General features: G+C 44.8%; 1 protein-coding gene across 2 annotated transcripts in view; it reads left to right on the forward strand.

The window, feature by feature from the left end:
* P2RX1 (purinergic receptor P2X 1) overlaps window positions 1-23,853 on the forward strand; it is a 160,891-nt gene that overhangs the window by 35,886 nt on the left and 101,152 nt on the right. For both annotated transcript variants that reach the window (XM_073615053.1, XM_073615052.1), the window contains exon 2: window positions 9,613-9,760. In XM_073615053.1, coding sequence (XP_073471154.1) covers window positions 9,613-9,760 — 148 coding nt within the window. The remainder of the gene's footprint in view (window positions 1-9,612; window positions 9,761-23,853) is intronic.

The raw sequence follows: 23,853 nt of genomic DNA on the forward strand, positions 1-23,853 counted from the left end.
ACCTAAATGAGAAGTAAGCTTGGTGAGTTCCTGGAGCTCTCTCCTTCCTCCTCTTTCTCCTCTCTCTCTCTCTCTCTCTCTCCCTCCTTCTCTCTGCCCCAGGGGCAGAACCCCCCAGCACAGGGGTCACCTCTAGACAGCTGGACCCTGGACTCTGCTCCCAGACTTCAAAATATTTATGGTTTGTTTCCCCACCTTCTGGGCCCACCTCCCCAAGAATTGGTGGAAACCTCCATAAATATTCAGGTTGCAGCCTCTGTCCCCCCACCCACTATGTTCTGGAGACTTCCAGTGAGATCCAAGAGACAGGGGGAGGTAACACAGCACCACCTGTAAAGCACTGCACAGCCTCCTAAACAATTAACCCCATGCTCCTCTGCCTACAGGGGAACCAACTAAATTTGCCTAACAACTTGGCCAACTAGAAGGGTGCGACACTCTCTTTTCCTTTAACTTCATATGGAAATCCTGCCAGTAACATATCTCCTGTCTGTGACATTGCTCCCACACTGTACTGTATCTATTGAGGATCTATTGGCACTCCCGGATGGGACTACAGAAATACCTCTCTCCTTGTCTCCATAACATAGGAAGCAGAGTGTTTGTATTTCGCAAAGATAGCTGGGAACAATTTTATGTAACCGGCAACAGCCAGCAAAGGCAGAGAGCACAGGAGGTTATCACCTTCCATGATTTCTGGCAGGATCAGTAGTTTTCTGTTTGTTTTTTTGCAGACATTTTTATATTATATGTTCAACAGACCAAAAGGAAACAAATAATAGAAGGTTGTTTTTAGGGTTTAAATACATTTTAACCCTTCTACCACCTATTCATCTAAAATGTAATCTAACCTCAAAGTAGAGGCCTCAGGGGCCACACATGCATAGAAGCGAAGTACCCTCTTATTGTAGATATTTGAGCTGAAAACAAATACGTATCTACACTTCCATATTTAGTATACAGTAGTTTGGGTTCTCAATATTAAAAGGTATTGAGTACTGCTTAGATTGAGAAGTATGGAACACCCCTAAAACATATCCAAAATTTAAATCTCAGCGCAAATAATAAAAGTAATTTATAAGTTATGTCGCTACATATAATACCCATATGCTATATATGAAAAGAGTCTTGGAATATCAGGCAACCTCAATGTGTTTGTTAGTAGTTTTATATATATCAAAATAGAATGGTGTGATTTTTTCATTTACTGTTTTTATATAAAGGGATTTCAGACGTTATCCCTGCACAACAGCTGGTTGTTTTTTTCCTAATATTTCTGGTGGGCTGTACCATTTATACCCTTAGGCAGTTTGCATAGTCCAGGAGCAATTTGCGTTTTTCAATACACTGGGGTTGATTTACTAAAGGCAAATACACTGTACACTTTTGCAAAGTGCAGTTGCACTCTACAAGACCATTTGCTCCAGAGCTTAGTAAATGAGCAAAAGCTGTGCTGATGTCAATCATCCAATCATGTGCAAGCAAAAATGCATTTTTTTTTATTTTCCTTGCCACGTGATTGGGTACTTTTTACTTCCTTTAATAAGCTCTGGAACAAATGCACATGCAGAGTGCAACTGCTAAATGCACATGCAGAATACCCTGTTAACCACTTCCCAACCGGCGCACGCCTATGTACATCGGCAGAATGGCACGGCTGGGCAAATGGGCGTACAAGTACGTCCCTTTGAATTTCCCGCCGTGCCATTGTGTGCGTGCCGCCGCCGGCGTGCGCCGGTCGGGAGCTCTGTGAGTTGGATCGCGGGTCCCGCAGACTCGATCGCCACGAGGATACCCACGATCGCCTCACGGAAAGGACGAACGGGGAGATGCTGATGTAAACAGCATCTGCCCGTTCTGTCTAGTGACAGTGTCACTGATCTCTACTCCCTGTCATCGGGAGCAGAGATCAGTGACGTGTCACAGCTAGCCCATCCCCCCTACAGTTAGAAAACACTCCCTAGTACTGACTTAACCCCTCCCCGCCCCCTAGTGGTTAACCCCTTCACTGCCAGTGTCATTTACACAGGAATCAGTGAATTTTTATAGCACTGATTGCTGTATAAATGACAATGGTCCCAAAAATGTGTCAAAAATGTCCGATGTAGTAGATGGGAGGGGTGGTTACCCAGATGGTTTCCCTCAGTAGATCCCAATAGAGGTATCTACCAGGGAAAAAACTTAGTTGCCGTAAGAGTATATATGTCTGTGCCTACACACATACACATATATATCCACATACACCCGTGTGTATCAGCAGATATAAATAAATAAATAGATAGGTAATGTCTTCAAGGGGTCTGGCCTGAGGCCCCTAATACTGTGGTAAATCTGCACCATATACCACCACTAGGTGAAAATATCTATACCATATATACGTGAACCTTATATGCTCTACTGATCCAAAATAATTCAAACCATCAAAATAAACCTCTGCTCCCCGTGCAGAAAAAGCATGTGTAAATATGAGTAGAAGGACTTTACATATTATATCAAAATAGTGCAAATAAACGTATTATACTCAAATAAGTCCAAAGAAAACCAAGGTTAACAATTTTGCAGTAATTATAGTCCTTAAAGTGAAAAAACTTTTGTGAAAAAACTTATTTTTGAAAAAACTTGTTCAGATCCAATGTTTCAACAATTTCGTGACTTGAGTGCTCTCGGGTAATTCCTGTGACTTTTGTGCACCCCCTTGCGGGTCCCCACTCACCAGATCCAACAGCCCCAAAAGGGGCGACCAGCATAAGATGTCTCAATCACGATCTCCTCTCCGCGGCAGTTTTGCGGGCTCCTCAAGGTGGTTTCCGTGCCGTTGATTTCCCCAATAGATTCCTCCAATCTCAGATGGAACAGGTTGCAAGGGGAGTTGCGATTCTCTCCCCCACCTTCCTACCGAGCATCCAGATAGTTTCCTACCATTGGGTTCAATATTCGCAGTGGCTCCAGTTTGTGGATGGGTCTTTATCCCAAGGTTTTAACAGACCTTATTGATTGTTTTTAGCAGCCACCAGCAAACTCATGGCTCTCCAAGACAGGTGTATTCACCAACTCTGTCTTGGAGAGCCATGAGTTTGCTGGTGGCTGCTAAAAACAATCAATAAGGTCTGTTAAAACCTTGGGATAAAGACCCATCCACAAACTGGAGCCACTGCGAATATTGAACCCAATGGTAGGAAACTATCTGGATGCTCGGTAGGAAGGTGGGGGAGAGAATCGCAACTCCCCTTGCAACCTGTTCCATCTGAGATTGGAGGAATCTATTGGGGAAATCAACGGCACGGAAACCACCTTGAGGAGCCCGCAAAACTGCCGCGGAGAGGAGATCGTGATTGAGACATCTTATGCTGGTCGCCCCTTTTGGGGCTGTTGGATCTGGTGAGTGGGGACCCGCAAGGGGGTGCACAAAAGTCACAGGAATTACCCGAGAGCACTCAAGTCACGAAATTGTTGAAACATTGGATCTGAACAAGTTTTTTCAAAAATAAGTTTTTTCACAAAAGTTTTTTCACTTTAAGGACTATAATTACTGCAAAATTGTTAACCTTGGTTTTCTTTGGACTTATTTGAGTATAATACGTTTATTTGCACTATTTTGATATAATATGTAAAGTCCTTCTACTCATATTTACACATGCTTTTTCTGCACGGGGAGCAGAGGTTTATTTTGATGGTTTGAATTATTTTGGATCAGTAGAGCATATAAGGTTCACGTATATATGGTATAGATATTTTCACCTAGTGGTGGTATATGGTGCAGATTTACCACAGTATTAGGGGCCTCAGGCCAGACCCCTTGAAGACATTACCTATCTATTTATTTATTTATATCTGCTGATACACACGGGTGTATGTGGATATATATGTGTATGTGTGTAGGCACAGACATATATACTCTTACGGCAACTAAGTTTTTTCCCTGGTAGATACCAGGTACCTCTATTGGGATCTACTGAGGGAAACCATCTGGGTAACCACCCCTCCCATCTATTACCCCATAGGAAGCGCCACAACCCTTGTTAATATAATTCTAGTTAGTAGAGAATCCCTAGGGAAGCTCTTTTAAGGGAGGCAGCACACCTAAATTACTGTTCTAAGCGCAGCTCTTTGTATTCAATTCAAAAATGTCCGATGTGTCCGCTATAATGTCGCAGTCACAATAAAATTCGCTGATCGCCGCCATTACTAGTAAAAAAAAAAATTATTAATAAAAACGCCATAAAACTATCCCCTATTTTGTAAACGCTATAACTTTTGCGCAAACCAATCAATAAACGCTTATTGAAATTTTTTTTTTTACCAAAAATATGTAGAAGAATACTTATCGGCCTAAACTGAGGAAAAAAAATGTTTTTTTAAATATTTTTTGGGGATATTTATTATAGCAAAATGTAAAAAATAATGTGTTTTATTCAAAATTGTCGCTATTTTTTTGTTTATAGCGCAAAAAAGAAAAACCACAGAGGTGATTAAATACCACCAAAAGAAAGCTCTATTTGTGGGAAAAAAAGGACATCAATTTTGTTTGGGAGCCACGTCGCATGACCGCGCAATTGTCAGTTAAAGGGACGCAGTGCCGAATCGCAAAAAACGCACTGGTCAGGAAGGGGGTAAATTCTTCCGGGGCTGAAGTGGTTAAATGGACTGTAGTGTGTTTCTGCAAAACTGAAATGCACTAAAAAAATGCAAAGGTGTGAACCAGGCCTTAATATGAAATTCTAGCTGCCTGTGTGTGTGTGTGTGCGGCTTTTGTGCTTCGACTTGGAGGCGACTTCCATTAAAGTCTATGGGCTAGAATAGAAGTCGCCTTGAAGTAGTACAGGAACCTTTAATAAAGCTCAAGCACACATGTGTGTCTTCTCTTATGGCAGAACTGGTAAGATGGAGATCTTTCCAAACTTCCTGGCACACAGTGCGATAATGCTAATGTGCATTGGCTGATTAGGGTGTGCCCAGGCACACCCAGGACACCCTGTGCACACGCCTATGTTGACTAACATGGGATTTCAAATGTCATGAGAATTGGGGTCTCACAAGTCTGATCTCCAACCGCGGCAGTGTGAACCGAGCCTCAGTCTTAGGACTATTTCAAACCCACTAAACATGAAACCCCTATTGTAAAGGTTGACTGAAATTTGACATCAAGTTCTGTGTAGGCTTCTGGGTAAAGTGGTAACTCAATGACACTAGTGGGAAATTAGATTTCTGGACATCTGCACACAGTGTAAAAAATGCCCCTAAGATGCCATAGGTGACATTTCAATTTGAGCTGGTAATTTCTATAAACCCCCCTCCTATATATATTTACATTATTTTCATCAATAATTCTAAAATTAAAGCAAATCTTATCAACTGCGATGGCCATAAAAGTGACTCAGCCAGTCCAAAACTTCCACATTACATTGGTGGTGATTGGAAAAGTGCCTGTTACACACGTGGTCAGTGGTGGAGTGCCACTGCCATCTCTTAAACTGGTCATCAGTTTAGTGCCTCTGGTTACACATGGGGCCAGTGTAGTAACCCATTACACTAGTGGTTGGTGTACTACCCCTACCCCTTTACCCTGATGGTCAGTGTAGTGCCCACTATTAGACTGGTGTTGAGTGGTTTGGTACCCCCTTTTAAATTAGTGGTCAGTGGCTTGCTTCCCCCATCATACTACAGCAGAAGAGTGTAACATTTTGGGACCATGCAGGATGCCTTCATCAGGCATGTGGCATGCGTGAAGGGGTCCTGTAGAGCTCCGAAATGTTGCACTCTTCCTCTGTGATTTAATCACTTTGAATAAAAACCTTTAGACATTATTTGAAGATCTATTGTGTGCTGCAGGGGCGGAAGTATAGGGGTCGCAGAAGTCGCCATTGCGACTGGGCCCCATGCTGCAGGGGGCCCGTGTGCCCCCCCTCCCCGAGCGGTGGCTCCATATGGGACTGAGCTCCCCAATCCTCAGCCAATGCGTAAATCGGCAGTGCAGGAGCTCGGTCACGCTGTGTTTACTCTGAAAGTGAAAGCAAGGGAAAGGTGTCTAGCACAGTGTGTGCTGTGCTCTCTACCTCCCCCTACAGTGCAGTACCCGGCATGGAGAGTGAAGGTACGGTGCTGCAGCTGCCGATTCAAGAACAGTCACTGAGTTGTGAAGCCACTCCTTCGTTATTTTAGCTGTGTGCTTAGGGTCATTGTCTTGTAAACCTTCGGCCCAGTCTGAGGTCCTGAGCACTCTGGAGAAGGTATTCGTCCAAGATATCCCTGCACTTGGCCGCATTCATCTTTCCCTCGATTGCAACCAGTAGTCTTGTCTCTGCAGCTGAAAAAACCCCCACAGCATGATGCTGCCACCACCATGCTTCACTGTTGGGACTGTATTGGACAGGTGATGAGCAGTACCTGGTTTTCTCCACACATACCGCTTAGAATTAAGGCCAAAAAGTTCTATCTTGGTCTCATCGGACCAAAGAATCTTATTTCTCACCATCTTGGAGGGCTTCAGGTGTTTTTTTAGCAAACTCCATGCGGGCTTTCATGTGTCTTGCACTGAGGAGAGGCTTCCGTCGGGCCACTCTGCCATAAAGCCCCGACTGGTGGAGGGCTGCAGTGATGGTTGACTTTCTACAACTTTATCCCATCTCCCGACTGCATCTCTGGAGCTCAGCCACAGTGATCTTTGGGTTCTTCTTTACCTCTCTCACCAAGGCTCTTCTCCCCCGATAGCTCAGTTTGGCCGGATGGCCAACTCTAGGAAGGGTTCTGGTCGTCCCAAACGTCTTCCATTTAAGGATTATGGAGGCCACTGTCTTAGGAACCTTAAGTGCAGCAGAATTTTTTTTGTAACCTTGGCCAGATCTGTGCTTTGCCACAATTCTGTCTCTGAGCTCTTCAGGTAGTTCCTTTGTCCTCATTTATTCTCATTTGCTCTGACAAGCACTGTGAGCTGTAAGGTCTTATATAGACAGGTGTGTGGCTTTCCTAACCAAGTCCAATAAGTATAATCAAACACAGCTGGACTCAAATGAAGGTGTAGAATCATCTCAAGGATGATCAGAAGAAATAGACAGCACCTGAGTTAAATATATGAGTGTCACAGCAAAGGGTTTGAATACTTAGGACCATGTGATATTTCAGTTTTTCTTTTGTAGCCTCCCTGACGGTATTCCCGAGTGTGGCTCGAGGTTAAATTTCAGCACCATTAGTGGTAACCCCGAGCCACACTCAGGATTACATCTCAGGATCCTGGAGCGGCATACTTACCTTGTCCCCAGGATGCTGCGATGTCCCCCCACGCTGTCTGCAGGCTCCGTCCTCTGCCCGAAGCCTCTCTGTGCCAGGCTCCGTTCCCTGCGAGCGTCGCAACGCACGGGGGCAGAGCCTGGTGGCAAATTTTAAAAAATGTCAAAATCATAACACATACAGTACTGTAATCTTACAGATTACAGTACTGTATGAAATCATTTCACTTCCCTTCTGTCCCCAGTGCTTTGGCCCATGCTCTGCATGCAGTTTTAAATTATATATACTGTTCTTTCTGCCTGGAAACTTGAGATTGTCCATAGCAACCAAAAAGTGTTCCTTTACGTCAAAAGTGGCTTTAGACCAGCTAGAAAACAGGATAGTAAATTAGAACACTTGCAGAATTGAGCGATAGTGAATTGTGGGGAAATTTATTTCTTATTCTATTATTATTTTTTTAAATTATTTATATTTATTTATTATATTATAATGTATGATTTTGTGTTTCAAACTTCATCATACCTGGGATATCTACTATACTCTTGGTGGACAGATATAAGTGTGTTATTGCTAAGAATTACAGACCTACAATATAAAACACCAAATATCTATGCAAAATAATTTTAACGCTTTGAGACGCAAAAAACAGAAATACTCATACAACCAGGGAGGTTAATAAATCTGCAAAAATGTCAACAATTCTGTGTTTTTCTGTCAATATGGGGTGCTGTGTGTACATTAATGAGGAAAAAATGAACTTAAATGATTTTAGCAAATGGCTGCAATATAACAAAGAGTGAAAAATTTAAGGGGGTCTGAATACTTTCTGTCCCCACTGAATGTGTGTGTCCGCATGTTTGGGTGTGTGCATGTGTGTGTCTGCGTGTGTGTGTGTGTTTATTTGTGTACATGTGTATATGTTAATATGTGTTTGTGCATGTGTGTGTGTGCATGTGTATATGTTTATATGTGTGTGTGTGTGCATTTAGGTGTGTGCATGTGTATATGTTTACATGTGTGTGTGTGTGTGTGTGTGCATGTTTGTGTGTTTGCTCGTGTGTGTGTTTTATATGTGTGTGTGCGTTTATGTGTGTGCATGTGTGTATGTTTTTATGTGTACTTGTATTTATATGTGTATGTATATGTGTGTGTATGTGCGTACGTGTGTGTTTACATGCGTGTGTATGTATACACATTACTTTTATTCCTGATCCCCTTTTTCTTTACGATCAGAACTGCATTTTTTAGGGCGGGTTCATAATACCAACAAGAAAATACCATTCCTCTGAAAAGTGATTCAGGCTCAGATCGCTTTTCAGAGGCATTTGACAGGCAGTGAAGAGGCAATATGTTGCGCCTTGACTGGTAAAATGTTGAGAAACACTGATACAGAGAAACTGATCTTTCTATTTTCCTCCTGCAGCTGCTGAAAGCCTGCGGGAGGGAGTTGAGAAGTGAGGGAAATGGAAAGATCAGTTCCTCTATATGCAGCCACACCCACTGCGCCTCCTATGCAGCTTCTTTCTGCTGCCCCCCTGTGTGCTCTCCAGCCCCCTTGTACTTTTTCCTGGCCCTCCGTGCTCTCTCCTGGCCCCTCCCCTTGTCCCCACAGCTCAGCAGAATTCCCCCCTCCCCTCTTCTGTCAGCTGCTGTGGAGTATCTGCATGGAGAGTCAGTGATCCATACCGATCATGGACTCAGTCCATTCATAACTGAAACATAGTAAACTGTATTTACTATGCTTCAGTTTGCAAATAAAGGGGCAGCTCTATACAGAGCTATTCCTGTCCATTCATTCTGTGCAGCTGAGGCTGTGTTCTCAATCTCCTTTCTCGGTCTCAAAGGTGAAACATCAGAGTTCTGCTTAGACCCCTGATATCTCACCAAAGCCCCCCAACTCTAAAAATATATTTTTTTAAATAATATTGTAAAACAATAAATAAATAAATGGTAGAAAAATACAATAAAAAATTAAAAAAACAGACGTCAGTGGTAGAACTACCAGCGTCACAAACATCACACTTGCGACCGGGCCTTGGGAAGGGAAGGGCCCCAGCTGGGGTCAGGGGGGCCCTTCATGGTTTCTTGCATCAGGGCCCCGAAGGTTCTAGTTACGCCACTGGTGTCCTTGCATATATTGCTTTTGGTACACTACAGGCAGTAAAGAGACTTTTTAAGAACCATAAATTACAGAATGTCTTGTGTAGAAAGTGATTTACTATTATACAAGATTCACATATGTACTTACAAAAGGGGAATATTATTTATGTAATATGGCTCAAATAATGTTTACCTTGTGCATTAAATAAGTTTTGCAGTGGTACTTGCAGGTTATTTTATCATGTGTTCAGAATTCTAATTGTGGTTTTTGTTAATGTTTATATTTAGGTGGGTGTTTTTGTATGAAAAAGGCTACCAAGATGTAGATGACATCATCAGTTCAGTCTCCATAAAATTAAAAGGATTAGCCATTACTGATCTTCCAGGTATAGGAAGAGAGATCTGGGATGTAGCTGACTATGTGTTCCCTCCACAGGTAAGATGTACGTATAAATTATGCAAAGTCAGTCAGTTTTTATTTTAAAACTGTAGTAAACTCTTAAAAAAAAAGTTTCCCCCTGCAAGGCAAATTTATAATGTGCGAGTATGCATCACATATCAGCACATTATGAAGGACTTACCTTAAAACGAAGCCCTCCAGCGGTGCGCTGTCACTGCTGCAGAGGCTTCCGTCTTCACCCGGTCTTCCTTCCAGGTTTGCGGGCTGCGGCCTCTTGATTGGCAAAGCCGGGTTGATGTTACGTGCAGAAGTCTAAAGCACCGCACACAGCTCTGAAGGAACCGCATGGGTGTATGCGCCAGGGACATCACCAGCTGCCCAGCTGCTGCTCGCTAGAATATCTCCTAAACGGTGCACGTTTAGGAGATATTCATTTTACCTACAGGTAAGCTTTATTATAAGCTTGCCTATAGTTACAAAATAAAATAGGAGAGTTTACTACCACTTTAAAGTGGTTATAACGACAAAAACAAAATACATTATATTGCAGCTTACTAGCTCTTAAAAGGTGGTGGCAGCATTAGTTAAATTTAATTTCATTTTTTTTCTAATTTTCACCTGGTGATCCAGCCAGTAAGTCTGTTATTTTTCAACTTCCTTTAAAGGCAGCCACATATGGATTGAAGTTCAGCCGATTCAGCAGGGACCAAGTGAATTTTGATCTATGTATGGGCAGACTGATTTTAGAGAAGTCAATCTACTGATTGACTTGTGTACAACCAGCCTGTCGGGTTTTTCCCAAACGATCAGTGCCAGGATGTCACGGAAGGCTGTCAGAATACAATAACTCAGTAGTAATGATTTCCCCATCTACATCAAGTGTGTGGATGGGGGAATCAGGTCTTTTTTTTTCATTCAACCCACTGGTTGAATGAAAAAAATGATAAATGTATGGCCAACTTAACAGACCAAGCTGTCCAGCACAAGTGGCAGTTGGAGGGTTGAGACAAACCATTTAACACTGATAGGGCTCCTTACAATGGTCATCTTTTATTAATTCATGTAAAACTGTTGGTGTAACAGCTTACAAATTGTTAACTGTAGTTCTTCTTTTATTTGCCCATATACATCTGTTGGTGGGGGGGTCGATCTCGATCTACCTGATGATAGCAGGCAAGTGACGGGTAGACCGTGATCCTTCCTTGCCAACCTGGACAGGAGGGCAATGTAGGCAGCATTTTCAGGAACCGATACCTTGTATTTTCCTCCTTCAGCAGCTGAAAGTTGGCCTCCCCTCCTCTGCCTCCTGCCAGCATTCAGCTGCTGCAGCAGGAAAATACAATAGATTGGTACCAGTAAACGCTGCCCCTCCTGTCCCTGTGCCTCTTCTTTCTTCCTGCCTCGGCCACTTATGTGCTCACCTGGTCCCCCCCTCCTCCTGCAGTGCTTCCAGCTTGCCTCCTCTCCCATCGGCTGCTGCAGGGCATTGTCTCAGGCGGAGAGCAGGGAAAGGGGCTGGTAAATATGTCATTTACCAGACCCTTCCATTTCTGAATGAACACAGTGAGTGATCACTATTGATCTTTTACTGTGTTCATTCATGACCGGAAACGTAATAATCTAAACTGTATTTACTATGCTTCATGTTGTGAAAGAATAGGAAGCCCATCATGGGCCCCCTGATATTTCAGCAAAGCCCCCAACAAAAAAAAAAAATCATATACCGTATTTATCGGCGTATAACACGCGCCGGCGTATACCATGCACCCCAAGTTTAGGAGGGAATTTTAAGGAAAAAAAACTTTTTAAGGAAAAAACTTACATATAAATGCCCATCAATACTGCCTAATCAGTGTCCATCTGCAGCCTTGCACAGCGTCCATCTGCATGCTTGTCCAGTGTCATTTGCAGCCTTGCAGCCTTGTCAGTGTCATTTGCAGCCTTGTCAGTGTCATTTGCAGCCTTATCAGTGTCATTTGCAGCCTTGTCAGTGTCATTTGCAGCCTTGCCAGTGTCATTTGCAGCCTTTCCAGTGTCATTTGCAGCCTTATCAGTGTCCATCTGCAGCCTTGCAAGTGTCCATCTGCAGCCTTGCAAGTGTCCATCTGCAGCCTTGTCAGTGACATTTGCAGTCTTGCCCAGGCTGCAGTTAAACTGCAGTGACTTGTCAGTGTCACTGCAGTTTTGAAAATGGCGGCCCCCCCACCCCAAAGTACCTTGTCCCCATGTTGATGAGGACAAGAGCCTCTTCCCGACAACCCTGGCCATTGGTTGTCGGGGTCTGTGGGCGGGGGGCTTATCAGAATCTGGGGGCCCCCCACCCTATGTGAATGAGTATGGGGTACATCGCACCCCTACCCATTCACCTGGGGGGAAAAAGTGTCAATAAAAAAACACACTAGACAGGTTTTTAAAGTAATTTATTAGGCAGCTTCGGGGTCTTCTTCCGACTTCGGGGGTCTTCTTCCGACTTCTCCGGCCTCTTCTCCCGGTGTCCGGTTCTTCTCCCGCTCTCCGGCCTCTTCTCCTGGTGTCCGGTTCTTCTCCCGCTCTCTAGATCTTCTGCCAGGCTCCTCCGCTATCTTCTGCTCTTTTGCCGCTCTTTTGCTAGCGGTGGCCCGGTCTTCTCCATCGTCTTGTTCCCTCTTCTCTTTTTCCGATGTTGACACGACGCTCTCTCCCGCTGTAATGCCGTGTGCGAGGTGCGCGACGACTTATATAGGCATGGAGCGTGGTCACCGGGTGATGTCACCCGGTGACCCCACCCCTTATGACATCACAGTCCCATCATGCCCCGGGACTGTGACATAATATGGAGGTGGGGTCACCGGGTGACATCACCCGGTGACCACGCCCCATGCCTATATAAGTCGTCGCGCACCTCGCACATGGCATTACAGCGGGAAGCATAATGTTTTGGACTGTTGTCATTTATGAGTATTTTTTGCATTGCCATATTCTATAAACAATAAATGATGTGTTAAAATAAAAATTTGTGCTCAATATTAGAAACAAGAGGCTTATCACCAGTAGTAATGATGTGATCAGAAAAATAATAACAGTGTATCTATAATCCAAAATTTTTTTAAATTTTGGATACAATGGTAAAATTTTAGAACCCCTGTCAGGTTTAAAGTGATAGTAAACCCTGGAATTGTATTTTTACCTACATGTAAGCTTCTAATAAAGCTTGCCTGTAGGGAAAATGAATATCTCCAAAACCTGCACTGTTTAGGAGATATTCTTGCAAACAGCAGCCAGTGACATCACTTGTGCATCCGCTCTGAAGGAACACCATACCGTGCAGTTCCTTCAGAGCTGTGTACCGCGGCCGAGACTCCTGCGCTGTGAGTGACATTATTGCGGCTCAGGCAATCAGACGCCCAAACCCAGAAGGAAGACCGGGTGAATATGGAAGCCTTGGTAGTGATACCAGCGCACTGCTGGAGGGCTTTGTTTTAAGTTAGGTCTAGCACATTATGATATTGCCTTGCAGGTGGAAACTTTTTTCTTTACAGAGTTTACTACTGTTTTAACTACTATCCAGGGCTTCATCATGAAGATTTCCCCTAACTTTCTGTTTTGGAGACAACATTTTACCAAATAGGATACTGAGAAAAATCAGCACCAGGAAACAGACAACAATAAAAGCTGACAAAGGTTCTAGCATTTCTCTACTAAATAAAAATGTTTTACTTTACTGTACTAAATTGAAAAAGTTACTTTGTTCTGTGTTGCTATTGGAGAGTTTTCTTTACTTCTCTCCTTGTGAAAAAGGTTATCTCCAGAACAATGAGCAAAGGGAAATCTCTCTAGGGGCCAGCAGCTCCCAGTCTGGACTGTTTTGGATAGGCATAACCTGCTGAGCATTAGAGGCAGCCGTGTGGGACTTACCATGGCTGTCACCTCCACGTCTTGAAATGCTTTGAGAAGGTATTCAGCCACATATAAATACATGTTCCACTGGGGCTGGATAGTTACCAATTTGCCTTTAGTGGGGAGGATGCTATTATATTTGGCATAAGTTCTGTGTTGACCCATTTGGAGGGCAAAAAGAGTTGTATCCTTATAATTGATTTTAGTTGGTTGTTTATTGCAATTTTACCCATAAAACTTGTTGTTAAATTAAAATTACTGGGGTTAAGCCCAACCTTTTAAAAAGTTATACATTTATTACATGTATAAAATACATAAAAACATATATCTCATCAAACAAGCAAGTCAGTAAAACAAAATCTCAATGGTTTATCCTATACATAGCCTTGGGAACCAGCATAGATGGTTTGGAGATGGAATACCACTCATTCCATAGTGAGTTTGTTGGATTCCGAGTAACAGCTATGTACAGTCAGGTCCATAAATATTGGGACATCGACACAATTCTAATCTTTTTAGCTCTATACACCACCACATTGGATTTGAAATGAAACGAACAAGATGTGCTTTAACTGCAGATGTTCAGCTTTAATTTGAGGGTATTTACATCCAAATCAGGTGAACAGTGTAGGAATTACAACAGTTTGTATATGTGCCTCCCACTTTTTAAGGGACCAAAAGTAATGGGACAAATTAACAATCATCCATCAAACTTTCACTTTTTAATACTTGGTTGCAAATCCTTTGCAGTCAATTACAGCCTGAAGTCTGGAACGCATAGACATCACCTGTAGGGATGAGCTTCGTGTTCAAGCCGAACCCATGTTCGACTCGAACATCGTCTGTTCGCCCGTTCGCCGAATTGTGAATGATATGGGCCGTTCGCGCCAAATTCGTGTGGTGCGTCACAGCCCATAATTCACTGCGGCATCGCAGTGCATTGCTGGCTGATGATTGGCCAAGCATGCACTATGAACCTCATGCTTGGCCAATCACAGCGCCGTCAGTAGAGAGAGCTGTAATTGGCCAAAGCCATGGTGACTTTGGCCAATTATGGCTCAGGGGGTTTAGAATACGCCCCACACTATATAAGGCCGCCTGCATGGCGGCCCTGTGTAGTGTGTTCCGGCGTGCTGAGAGATAGAGAGAGAGAGAGACAGTGTCATTTCATTTGAGTTAGCTAGATTAGGCAGAACAGTCAGTCAGTTAGCTGCACTTACAGTGTATTGTGTATATATATGCATCCCAGGTATTGTGTATATATATATATATATATATATATATATATATATATATATATATACTGTATTCAGTTTAGCTAGATCCGTTCCTGTTATCTTCCTACTGACAGGCAGGCTTGTCTTGTTACAGTTTTTTACAGCTACCTGAAGAAAATTGCTGGTAATCTTTTGATCCTATTAGTACCACAGTCAGGCAGCTAGACTATTTACAGTTAGTGTAGTGCGTCCTCCTCACAGTGTTCAGCTAAAGCTACAAGTTAGTTTAGTGTGACCTCTGCACAGTGTTCAGCTAAAGCTACAAGTTAGTGTAGTGCGTCCTCCTCACAGTGTTCATCTAAAGCTACAAGTTAGTGTAGTGCATCCTCCTCACAGTGTTCAGCTAAAACTACAAGATAGTGTAGTGCGTCCTCTGAACAGTGTTCATCTAAAGCTACAAGTTAGTTTAGTGCGACCACTGCACAGTGTTCAGCTAAAGCTACAAGTTAGTGTAGTGTGTCCTCTGAACAGTGTTCATCTAAAGCTACAAGTTAGTGTAGTGTGTCCTCCTCACAGTGTTCAGCTAAAGCTACAAGTTAGTGTAGTGCATCCTCTGAACAGTGTTCATCTAAAGCTACAAGTTAGTGTAGTGCGACCTCTGCACAGTGTTCAGCTAAAGCTACAAGTTAGTTTAGTGCAACCTCTGCACAGTGTTCAGCTAAAGGTACAAGTTAGTGTAGTGCATCCTCTGAACAGTGTTCATCTAAAGCTACAAGTTAGTGTAGTGCGTCCTCCTCACGGTGTCCAGCTAAAGTTAGTGTAGTGCGTCCTCTGAACAGTGTTCATCTAAAGCTACAAGTTAGTGTAGTGCGTCCTCCTCAGTGTTTAGCTAAAACTACAAGTTAGTGTAGTGCGACCTCTGCACAGTGTTCAGCTAAAGCTACAAGTTAGTGTAGTGCGTCCTCCTCACAGTGTTCAACTGAAACTACAAGTTAGTGTAGTGCGTCCTCTGAACAGTGTTCATCTAAAGCTACAAGTTAGTGTAGTGCGTCCTCCTCACAGTGTTCATCTAAAACTACAAGTTAGTGTAGTGCGACCTCTGCACAGTGTTCAGCTAAAGCTACAAGTTAGTGTAGTGCATCCTCTGAACAGTGTTAATCTAAAACTACAAGATAGTTTAGTGCGACCTCTGCACAGTGTTCAGCTAAAGCTACAAGTTAGTGTAGTGCGTCCTCTGAACAGTGTTCATCTAAAGCTACAAGTTAGTGTAGTGCATCCTCCTCACAGTGTTCAGCTAAAACTACAAGTTAGTGTAGTGTGACCTCTGCACAGTGTTCAGCTAAAGCTACAAGTTAGTGTAGTGCGTCCTCTGAACAGTGTTCATCTAAAACTACAAGTTAGTGTAGTGCGTCCTCCTCACAGTGTTCAGCTAAAGCTTCAAGTTAGTGTAGTGCGACCTCTGCACAGTGTTCAGCTAAAGCTACAAGTTAGTGTAGTGCATCCTCTGAACAGTGTTCAGCTAAAGCTACCTGTAGAAGGTTGGTAGTGTTTTCCTGATCCTATCACTACCGCAGGCAGCTAAAGTATTTACATGTTAGTGTAGTGCGACCTCTGCACAGTGTTCAGCTAAAGCTACCTGTAGAAGGTTGGTGGTGTTTTCCTGATCCTATCACTACCGCAGGCAGCTAAAGTATTTACACGTTAGTGTAGTGCGACCTCTGCACAGTGTTCAGCTAAAGCTACCTGTAGAAGGTTGGTGGTGTTCTCATACTGTAGGCAGTCAGTTGATTTTGCTAGCTGCAGTATCAGTATATATGTATATATGTATATATATATCCCAGCTTAGTGCAGCTACAGGCCATTAGTATGTCTGAAAGGCCAACAAGGAGAGGCAGACAGTCACAAGCCAATAAAAGAGGGCAAGCAGGCTCTGTGTCTAGAGGCAACGGTGCTGGTCGTGGAGACGGTGCATCCTCATCAGCACGTGGCCGTGGGACACGCTTGGCCTTTTTTTCGGCAGCTGGCCGTGTTGAGCCACAACATGCGGAAGACTTGGTCGAGTGGATGACTAAGCCGTCCTCATCCTCCTCATCCTCCCTCACCCATGCTCAGGGTACTTTGTCTGGCAAAGCAGCTGCCAACGCGGCCTCTTCCCTCGGCTCAGTGGAATCAGTGACTCCTTCCCTAGCCCCACCATGTCCTCCTGAGGAGTCTCTCAAACTGTTTGACCACAGTGTTGGGTACATGCTCCAGGAGGATGCCCAGCGTTTAGAAGGCTCTGATGATGATACTGAGCTAGATGAAGGCAGTAACGTGAGCACGGACAGAGGGGGTGTCCAAGGAGGACAGCAAACTGGCAGTCATGCTCCCCCTGCTGCAGCATACTGCCAGGTTTGCTCCAGTGATGAGGAGCGAGGGGTTGATGAGGTCACTGACTCAACGTGGGTGCCTGATAGAAGAGAGGAGGAAGAGGCACATCACCAACGAGGCAGGATGCCCTCCAGGGGCCAGCCTAAGGGCAGCACACTGACTGCATCACACCGCAAAGCTCCGCATGTGCAAGGCGCTGCTGTCTCTGCGCGTTATTCCAAAAGTTCTTTGGTGTGGGCTTTTTTGAGACGAGTGCATCAGATCGCACCGCTGCTATTTGCAACATATGTCTCAAGCGTATCTTGCGTGGCCAAAACATCTCCCGCTTGGGCACCACATGCTTGACCAGACATATGTTGACCTGCCATGCAGTTCATTGGCAAACGTATGTAAAAGACTCACACCAAAGAACAAAGAGGACCTCTCCTTGCTCCTCATCAGCTGAGATCTCCAACCCCACTATACCTTCAGTCCTCTCTGAGACCTGCACTGAGAGGAATGAAGGTGTAGAATTAGGTGTGTCACAGCCAAGTACTTGTGGGCAATCTGCTTTCGGTACACCGACGTCAGATTGTACCAGGCAAATTTCCCTGCCCCAGCTGCTGCACCGCCGAAAGACGTTCGCTCCCAGCCATCCACATACCCAGTGGTTGAATGCTAGCTTGGCAAAATTGCTAGCACTTCAACTGCTACCTTTTCAGTTGGTAGACTCTGCCCCCTTCCGTGAGTTTGTGGAATGTGCGGTTCCTCAGTGGCAGGTACCCAAACGCCACTTTTTCTCACGGAAGGCGATTCCGGTTCTCTACCGGCATGTGGAAGGCAATGTCTTGACCTCGCTGGACAGGGCGGTCAGCGGTAAGGTGCATATTACCACTGACTCATGGTCCAGCAAGCATGGACAGGGAGGTTACCTAAGTTTCATGGTGCATTGGGTCACTCTGCTTGCAGCTGGGAAGGATGCAGGACAAGGTGCAGTAGTGTTGGAGGTTGTTCCGCCACCACGCCTCCAAAATGCCACTACTAATGATTGTGACACACCTCTCTCCTCGACCCCCTCCTCTTCTTCTTCCTCCATGGCCTCTCCCTGTGCTTTGTCCTCGGAACCAGCGGTGCTCCGTAGTCATTCAAGGGGCTACGCAAGTACGCAGGCCAAAAGATGCCATGCGGTGCTTGAGCTGGTGTGCTTGGGGGACAGGAGCCACACTGGGGCAGATGTTCTGTTAGCTCTGCAGGGGCAGGTTCAGAGGTGGTTGATGCCATGCCAACTTAAGGCAGGAATGGTGGTTTGCGACAATGACACCAACCTCCTCCCTGCCCTCCGACAGGGACAACTGACCCATGTGCCCTGTTTGTCTCACGTCCTTAACTTGGTGGTGCAGCGGTTCTTGGGCAGGTACCCAGGCTTACAGGATGTCCTGAGGCAGGCCAGGAAAGTCTGTGTGCATTTCCGCTGGTCATATAATGCCAGTGCTCGGCTGGCAGACCTCCAAAAGGAATTTAACCTGCCCAAGAACCGCCTAATCTGTGACATGCCCACCAGGTGGAACTCAACGTTGGCCATGCTGCAGCGGCTGCACACTCAGCAGAGGGCCATCAATAAGTACCTGTGCGACTATGGCACCAGGACAGGTTCAGGGGAGCTTGTTTTTTTTTCCCCACGCCAGTGGGCCATGATCAGCGATGCATGCACTGTCCTGTCACCATTTGAGGAGGCCACGAGGATGGTGAGCAGTGACAGAGCATGCATCAGTGACACTGTCCCCCTTGTCCACCTGTTGGAGCACACGCTGCGTGGAATAATGGACAGGGCACTTGAGGCAGAACAGAGGCAGGAAGAGGAGGACTTCCTTAGCTCTCAAGGCCCCCTTTATCCAGACAGTGTTCCTGCGTGCCCGCTGATCACACAGGAAGAGGAGGAGGAGGATTGTGTCAGTATGGAGATGGAGCCTGGCACTCAGCATCAGCAGCAGTCTTTAAGGGATCATTTAGAGTCCCAAGAAACACATGGACTTGTACGTGGCTGGGAGGAGGTGGCTGAGGATCATGTCGTCCTTAGTGACCCAGAGGACTCCGGACCAAATGCCTCTGCAAACCTACGCTGCATGGCTTACCTGATCCTGCAAAGCCTGCAGAACGATCCTCGTATTCGTGGTATCAAGGAGAAGGACCAATACTAGCTGGCAACCCTCCTTGATCCACGTTACAAGGGTAAGGTTGCGGACCTTATCTTACCATCGCAGAGGGAGCAGAGGATGAAACATCTTCGGGAGGCCTTGCAGAAAGGTCTGTGCAACGCGTTCCCAGAGACTGGGAGGTTACAAACTCCTGTTTCTGGACGTGTTGCTGAGGCTTCGGTCAGTCAAAGAAGGAGCGGTGGAGAAGGTGGCCATCTGACCGATGCATTCAGACAATTTTTTAGACCGAAGCCCCAAGGTATGATCGGTTCCAGCAACCATCGGCAGCGTCTGTTTTACATGGTGCAAGAATACCTAGGGGCAAGATCTGACTTGGACACCTTTCCCACCGAAAATACTCTGGGTTACTGGGTCTTGAGGATGGATCACTGGCCAGAGCTTGCACAGTATGCAATTGAGCTACTTGCCTGTCCTGCATTCAGCGTTCTTTCGGAACGCACATTCAGTGCTGCTGGAGGCTTTGTAACCGATCACAGGGTGCGTCTGTCCACCGACTCAGTCGATCAACTGACCTTCATAAAAATGAATCAGTCTTGGATCACCACCAGATACCAAGCACCTGATGCTGATGTAACCGAATAATTTTTTTGGAAATGTCAGATCCCTTCAAAGACTGCCTATGCTGATGCTGAGTGACTATCCTGAGTAATTATCCTCTTCCTCCTCAATGATCATGCTGATAGCTTGTAAGAACATTTTGGGTTCTGGGCGCCGCCACCAGTGCCTAAGGCCCAATTTTTCAGCCCCTGTTTAACAGGGGTGTGTACAGTAATTAAATTTTTGATGCAATACTTTGCAGCAGGGCTCGTTCCTGCGTTTCAACTAGAGTATCTGTGAGGGGTTGCAGTGTTGTGGCACCAGCACCAGTGCCTAAGGCCCAATTTTTCAGCCCTTGTTTAACAGGGGCGTGTAATTACAATTTTTGATGCAAAACTTTGCAGCAGGGCTCGTTCCTGCGTTCCAACTAGAGTATCTGTGAGGGGTTGCAGTGTTGTGGCACCAGCACCAGTGCCTAAGGCCCAATTTTTCAGCCCCTGTTCAACAGGGGCATGTAATTACAATTCTTGATCTAATATTTCACAGCAGGGCCCGTTTCTGTGCCCACCAAGATTAACTGTGAGGACTTACAGTGTTGTGCCACCAGGACCACCACCACCACCAAAGGCCCAATTTTTCTGGCCCTGTTCAACAGGGGCATGTAATTACAATTTTTGATGCAATACTTTGCAGCAGGGCTCGTTCCTGCATTCCAACTAGAGTATCTGTGAGGGCTTGCAGTGTTGTGGCACCAGCACCAGTGCCTAAGGCCCAATTTTCAGCCCCTGTGTTGTGCCACCAGCACCAGCACCACCACCAAAGGCCCAATTTTTCAGCCCCTGTTCAACAGGGGCATGTAATTACAATTCTTGATCTAATATTTCACAGCAGGGCCCGTTTCTGCGCCCACCAAGATTAACTGTGAGGACTTACAGTGTTGTGCCACCAGCACCACCACCACCACCAAAGGCCCAATTTTTCAGCCCCTGTTCAACAGGGGCATGTAATTACAATTCTTGATCTAATATTTCACAGCAGGGCCCGTTTCTGTGCCCACCAAGATTAACTGTGAGGACTTACAGTGTTGTGCCACCAGCACCACCACCACCAAAGGCCCAATTTTTCAGCCCCTGTTCAACAGGGGCATGTAATTAGAATTCTTGATCTAATATTTCACAGCAGGGCCCGTTCCAGCGCCCACCAAGAGTAACTGTGAGGACTTACAGTGTTGTGGCACCAGCACTACCATCACCAAAGGCCCAATTTTTCTGGCCCTGTTCAACAGGGGCATGTAATTACAATTCTTGATGTAATATTTCACAGCAGGGCCCTGTGGGGGCTTACAGTGTTGAGGCCACAACAACACCTAAGGCCCAAATTTCTGCTGAGTATATAGGGCAGGCCCCTACTTTCAAACATCCAACTTACAAACGACTCCTACTTGCAAATAGAAGGAGACAACAGGAAGTGAGATGAAATCTACCCCATAGGAAGGGAAGTTCTCTCCTGTAAGAGTTAATATGGGAAAATCTTTTCTCCTTTCCACTGATGCTTTATCACCAATCTTTGTTTCACTAAAAACCCCAAATTTTCAAAAAACATTTGTCATTGGGACAAAAAGTGAGGTGAAATCTTCTGAAGAGGAGCACAGACAGCAAAACAAATGTCACAGGGGTGATAACCCTTCCCTATGTTTTCCAAAAAGCTTAAAAACAGATTTTTTGGCTGGAGCTACACTTTAAAAATGTACCAGTTCAAAATTACAAACAGATTCTACTTAACGACAAACCTACAGTCCCTGTCTTGTTTGCACCGCCTGTATACTGCCGTTCAGAGTATATAGGGCCTGGGGGCCCCACACCTTTCCTTTTTTTAATTTGGGTGGTTCCCCTTAATATCCATACAGGACCCAAAGGACCTGGTAATGGACTGGAGGGTACCCATGCCGTTTGTCTCATTGATTTTCATCCATATAGCCGGGACCCGACATTACATTAAAGCCGCAAGCAGTTTTTAAATGACTTTTTTCCTTTAAAAATGTCATTTTGTGCAGGGACTGTTCTAAGCATGGGAATCACGCACCACTTTACAGGCATACTATAGACACCCCCCAGGTACAATAATTAAAGGAATATTTCACTTTTTTTTTTTTTTACTTTAAGCATCATTAAAATCACTGCTCCCGAAAAAACGTCAGTTTTTAAAAGTTTTTTTTGCATTGATACATGTCCCTGGGGGCAGGACCCGGGTCCCCAAACCATTTTTAGGACAATACCATGCAAATTAGCCTTTAAAATGAGCACTTTTGATTTTGAACGGTCGAGTCCCATAGACGTCAATGGAGTTCTAACCTTCGTGCGAATTTCCGGTCCGTTCGCAGGTTCTGGTGCGAACCGAACCGGGGGGGTGTTTGGCTCATCCCTAATCACCAGACGCTGGGTGTCATCCCTGGTGGTGATCTGCCAGGCCTCTACTGCAACTGTCTTCAGTTCCTGCTTGTTCTTGGGGCATTTTCCCTTCAGTTTTGTCTTCGGATTCAGGTCAGGTGATTGACTTGGCCATTGCATAACATTCCACTTCTTTCCCTTAAAAAACTCTTTGGTTTCTTTCTCAGTATGCTTCGGGTCATTGTCCATCTGCACTGTGAAGAGCCGTCTGTAACGATATCACGTATGGGACATGAAAAGCTGTAGCTAGCTGCCATCTTGTGTGGAAGTAGCCATGACAGTTTTGAGAACCATGTAACCTCACAGAGAACTCTGAACTCCGTCTTCCCCACCTTAGGAATTCAAAGCTTTTTAAGTTCAACAGAAAAGGTTATCTCAACAGAGAAAACAGTTCAGGCCTGTCGTAAAACTGTCACCCTCCCCATTCAGAGACCAAACAGGCCTAGGTCGTAAAGTCTTCTGAATACACCTCATAAGAATAAGTATGAAATTTCAGCATGTTTCATAACTTCTGACTTAGTAATAGCACAGACATAATCTGGACATATTTAGCTTCCTCAGATAATATGGAACGTTTCAAGTCCAGACACCCCTATGTCAGGTCATATGGGAAACCCCTGGGACCACTTATTCCTCCAAAGCAGGCTATACGTTATAGATATGGCATGTTTAGACTTGTTTTGAAGGAAATCTCAAGTTGAATAATAATATGGATATTTGGAGTCTGTAAACCCTACAGATGCAGATATATGAACATGTATTACAAAATGTACCTGGGACGTGGTCATGAGTGTAGACACCTCCCAGCAACCAACCCCTACACCAGCTGACCAGATGATTGGTTACTGGTCGCTGTCAACACCCCTTTTGATTTGACAGAAAAGAGGAGATGCCAAGACAATAGTCAGTTCTCCTTTTACCATCCAAGAAGAAACATCTGCCAAGTCGAGAACCAATTACCTAGCTCATCGATCGAACTCTGATCAACCCTTGGACATTAATTGCAAGTATTCTTTCTTCCCAATTCTACCTTATTGCTTTGTGGCTGTATATTGTCTTTATCTTTTGAAACATCTTTTTTCTGTAAATATTTTATTTGCATCAACTTTGACCTTTTCATAATAAACCCTTATGTTGAAAAGTGTTAACCTTGTCTCTAAAGCTCTTAATGCAAGCTATAAACGAACCTGCCTCTTGAAGGGCGCTACTGTTGTAGAGTAAGACTCTGAGCAGACCTGTCTGTGGTGACAGTGTGTGTGGCAGACGCTTATTCTAAAATTATAATTGGTATTGCTAAATTACGAGTCTCCCCCGGCTCGGTCTTTTAAACGGGGGTGGTGGCAGTTAAAGGGTTAATTGTGTAATTAGCCCAGTGACAATCACTCTCAGGCTGCTCGCACCTAGATTGTGGTCCCGCAAGCTGGAAAATCTTTGTGCTGGGCGCAGCTGAGAGTGGCATTGTTACGTAAGTGACAGCGTGGTGTGAG

Source organism: Aquarana catesbeiana, linkage group LG02 (genome assembly GCF_042186555.1).
Source record: "Aquarana catesbeiana isolate 2022-GZ linkage group LG02, ASM4218655v1, whole genome shotgun sequence".
In the NCBI taxonomy this organism is placed as follows: Eukaryota; Metazoa; Chordata; class Amphibia; order Anura; family Ranidae; genus Aquarana; species Aquarana catesbeiana.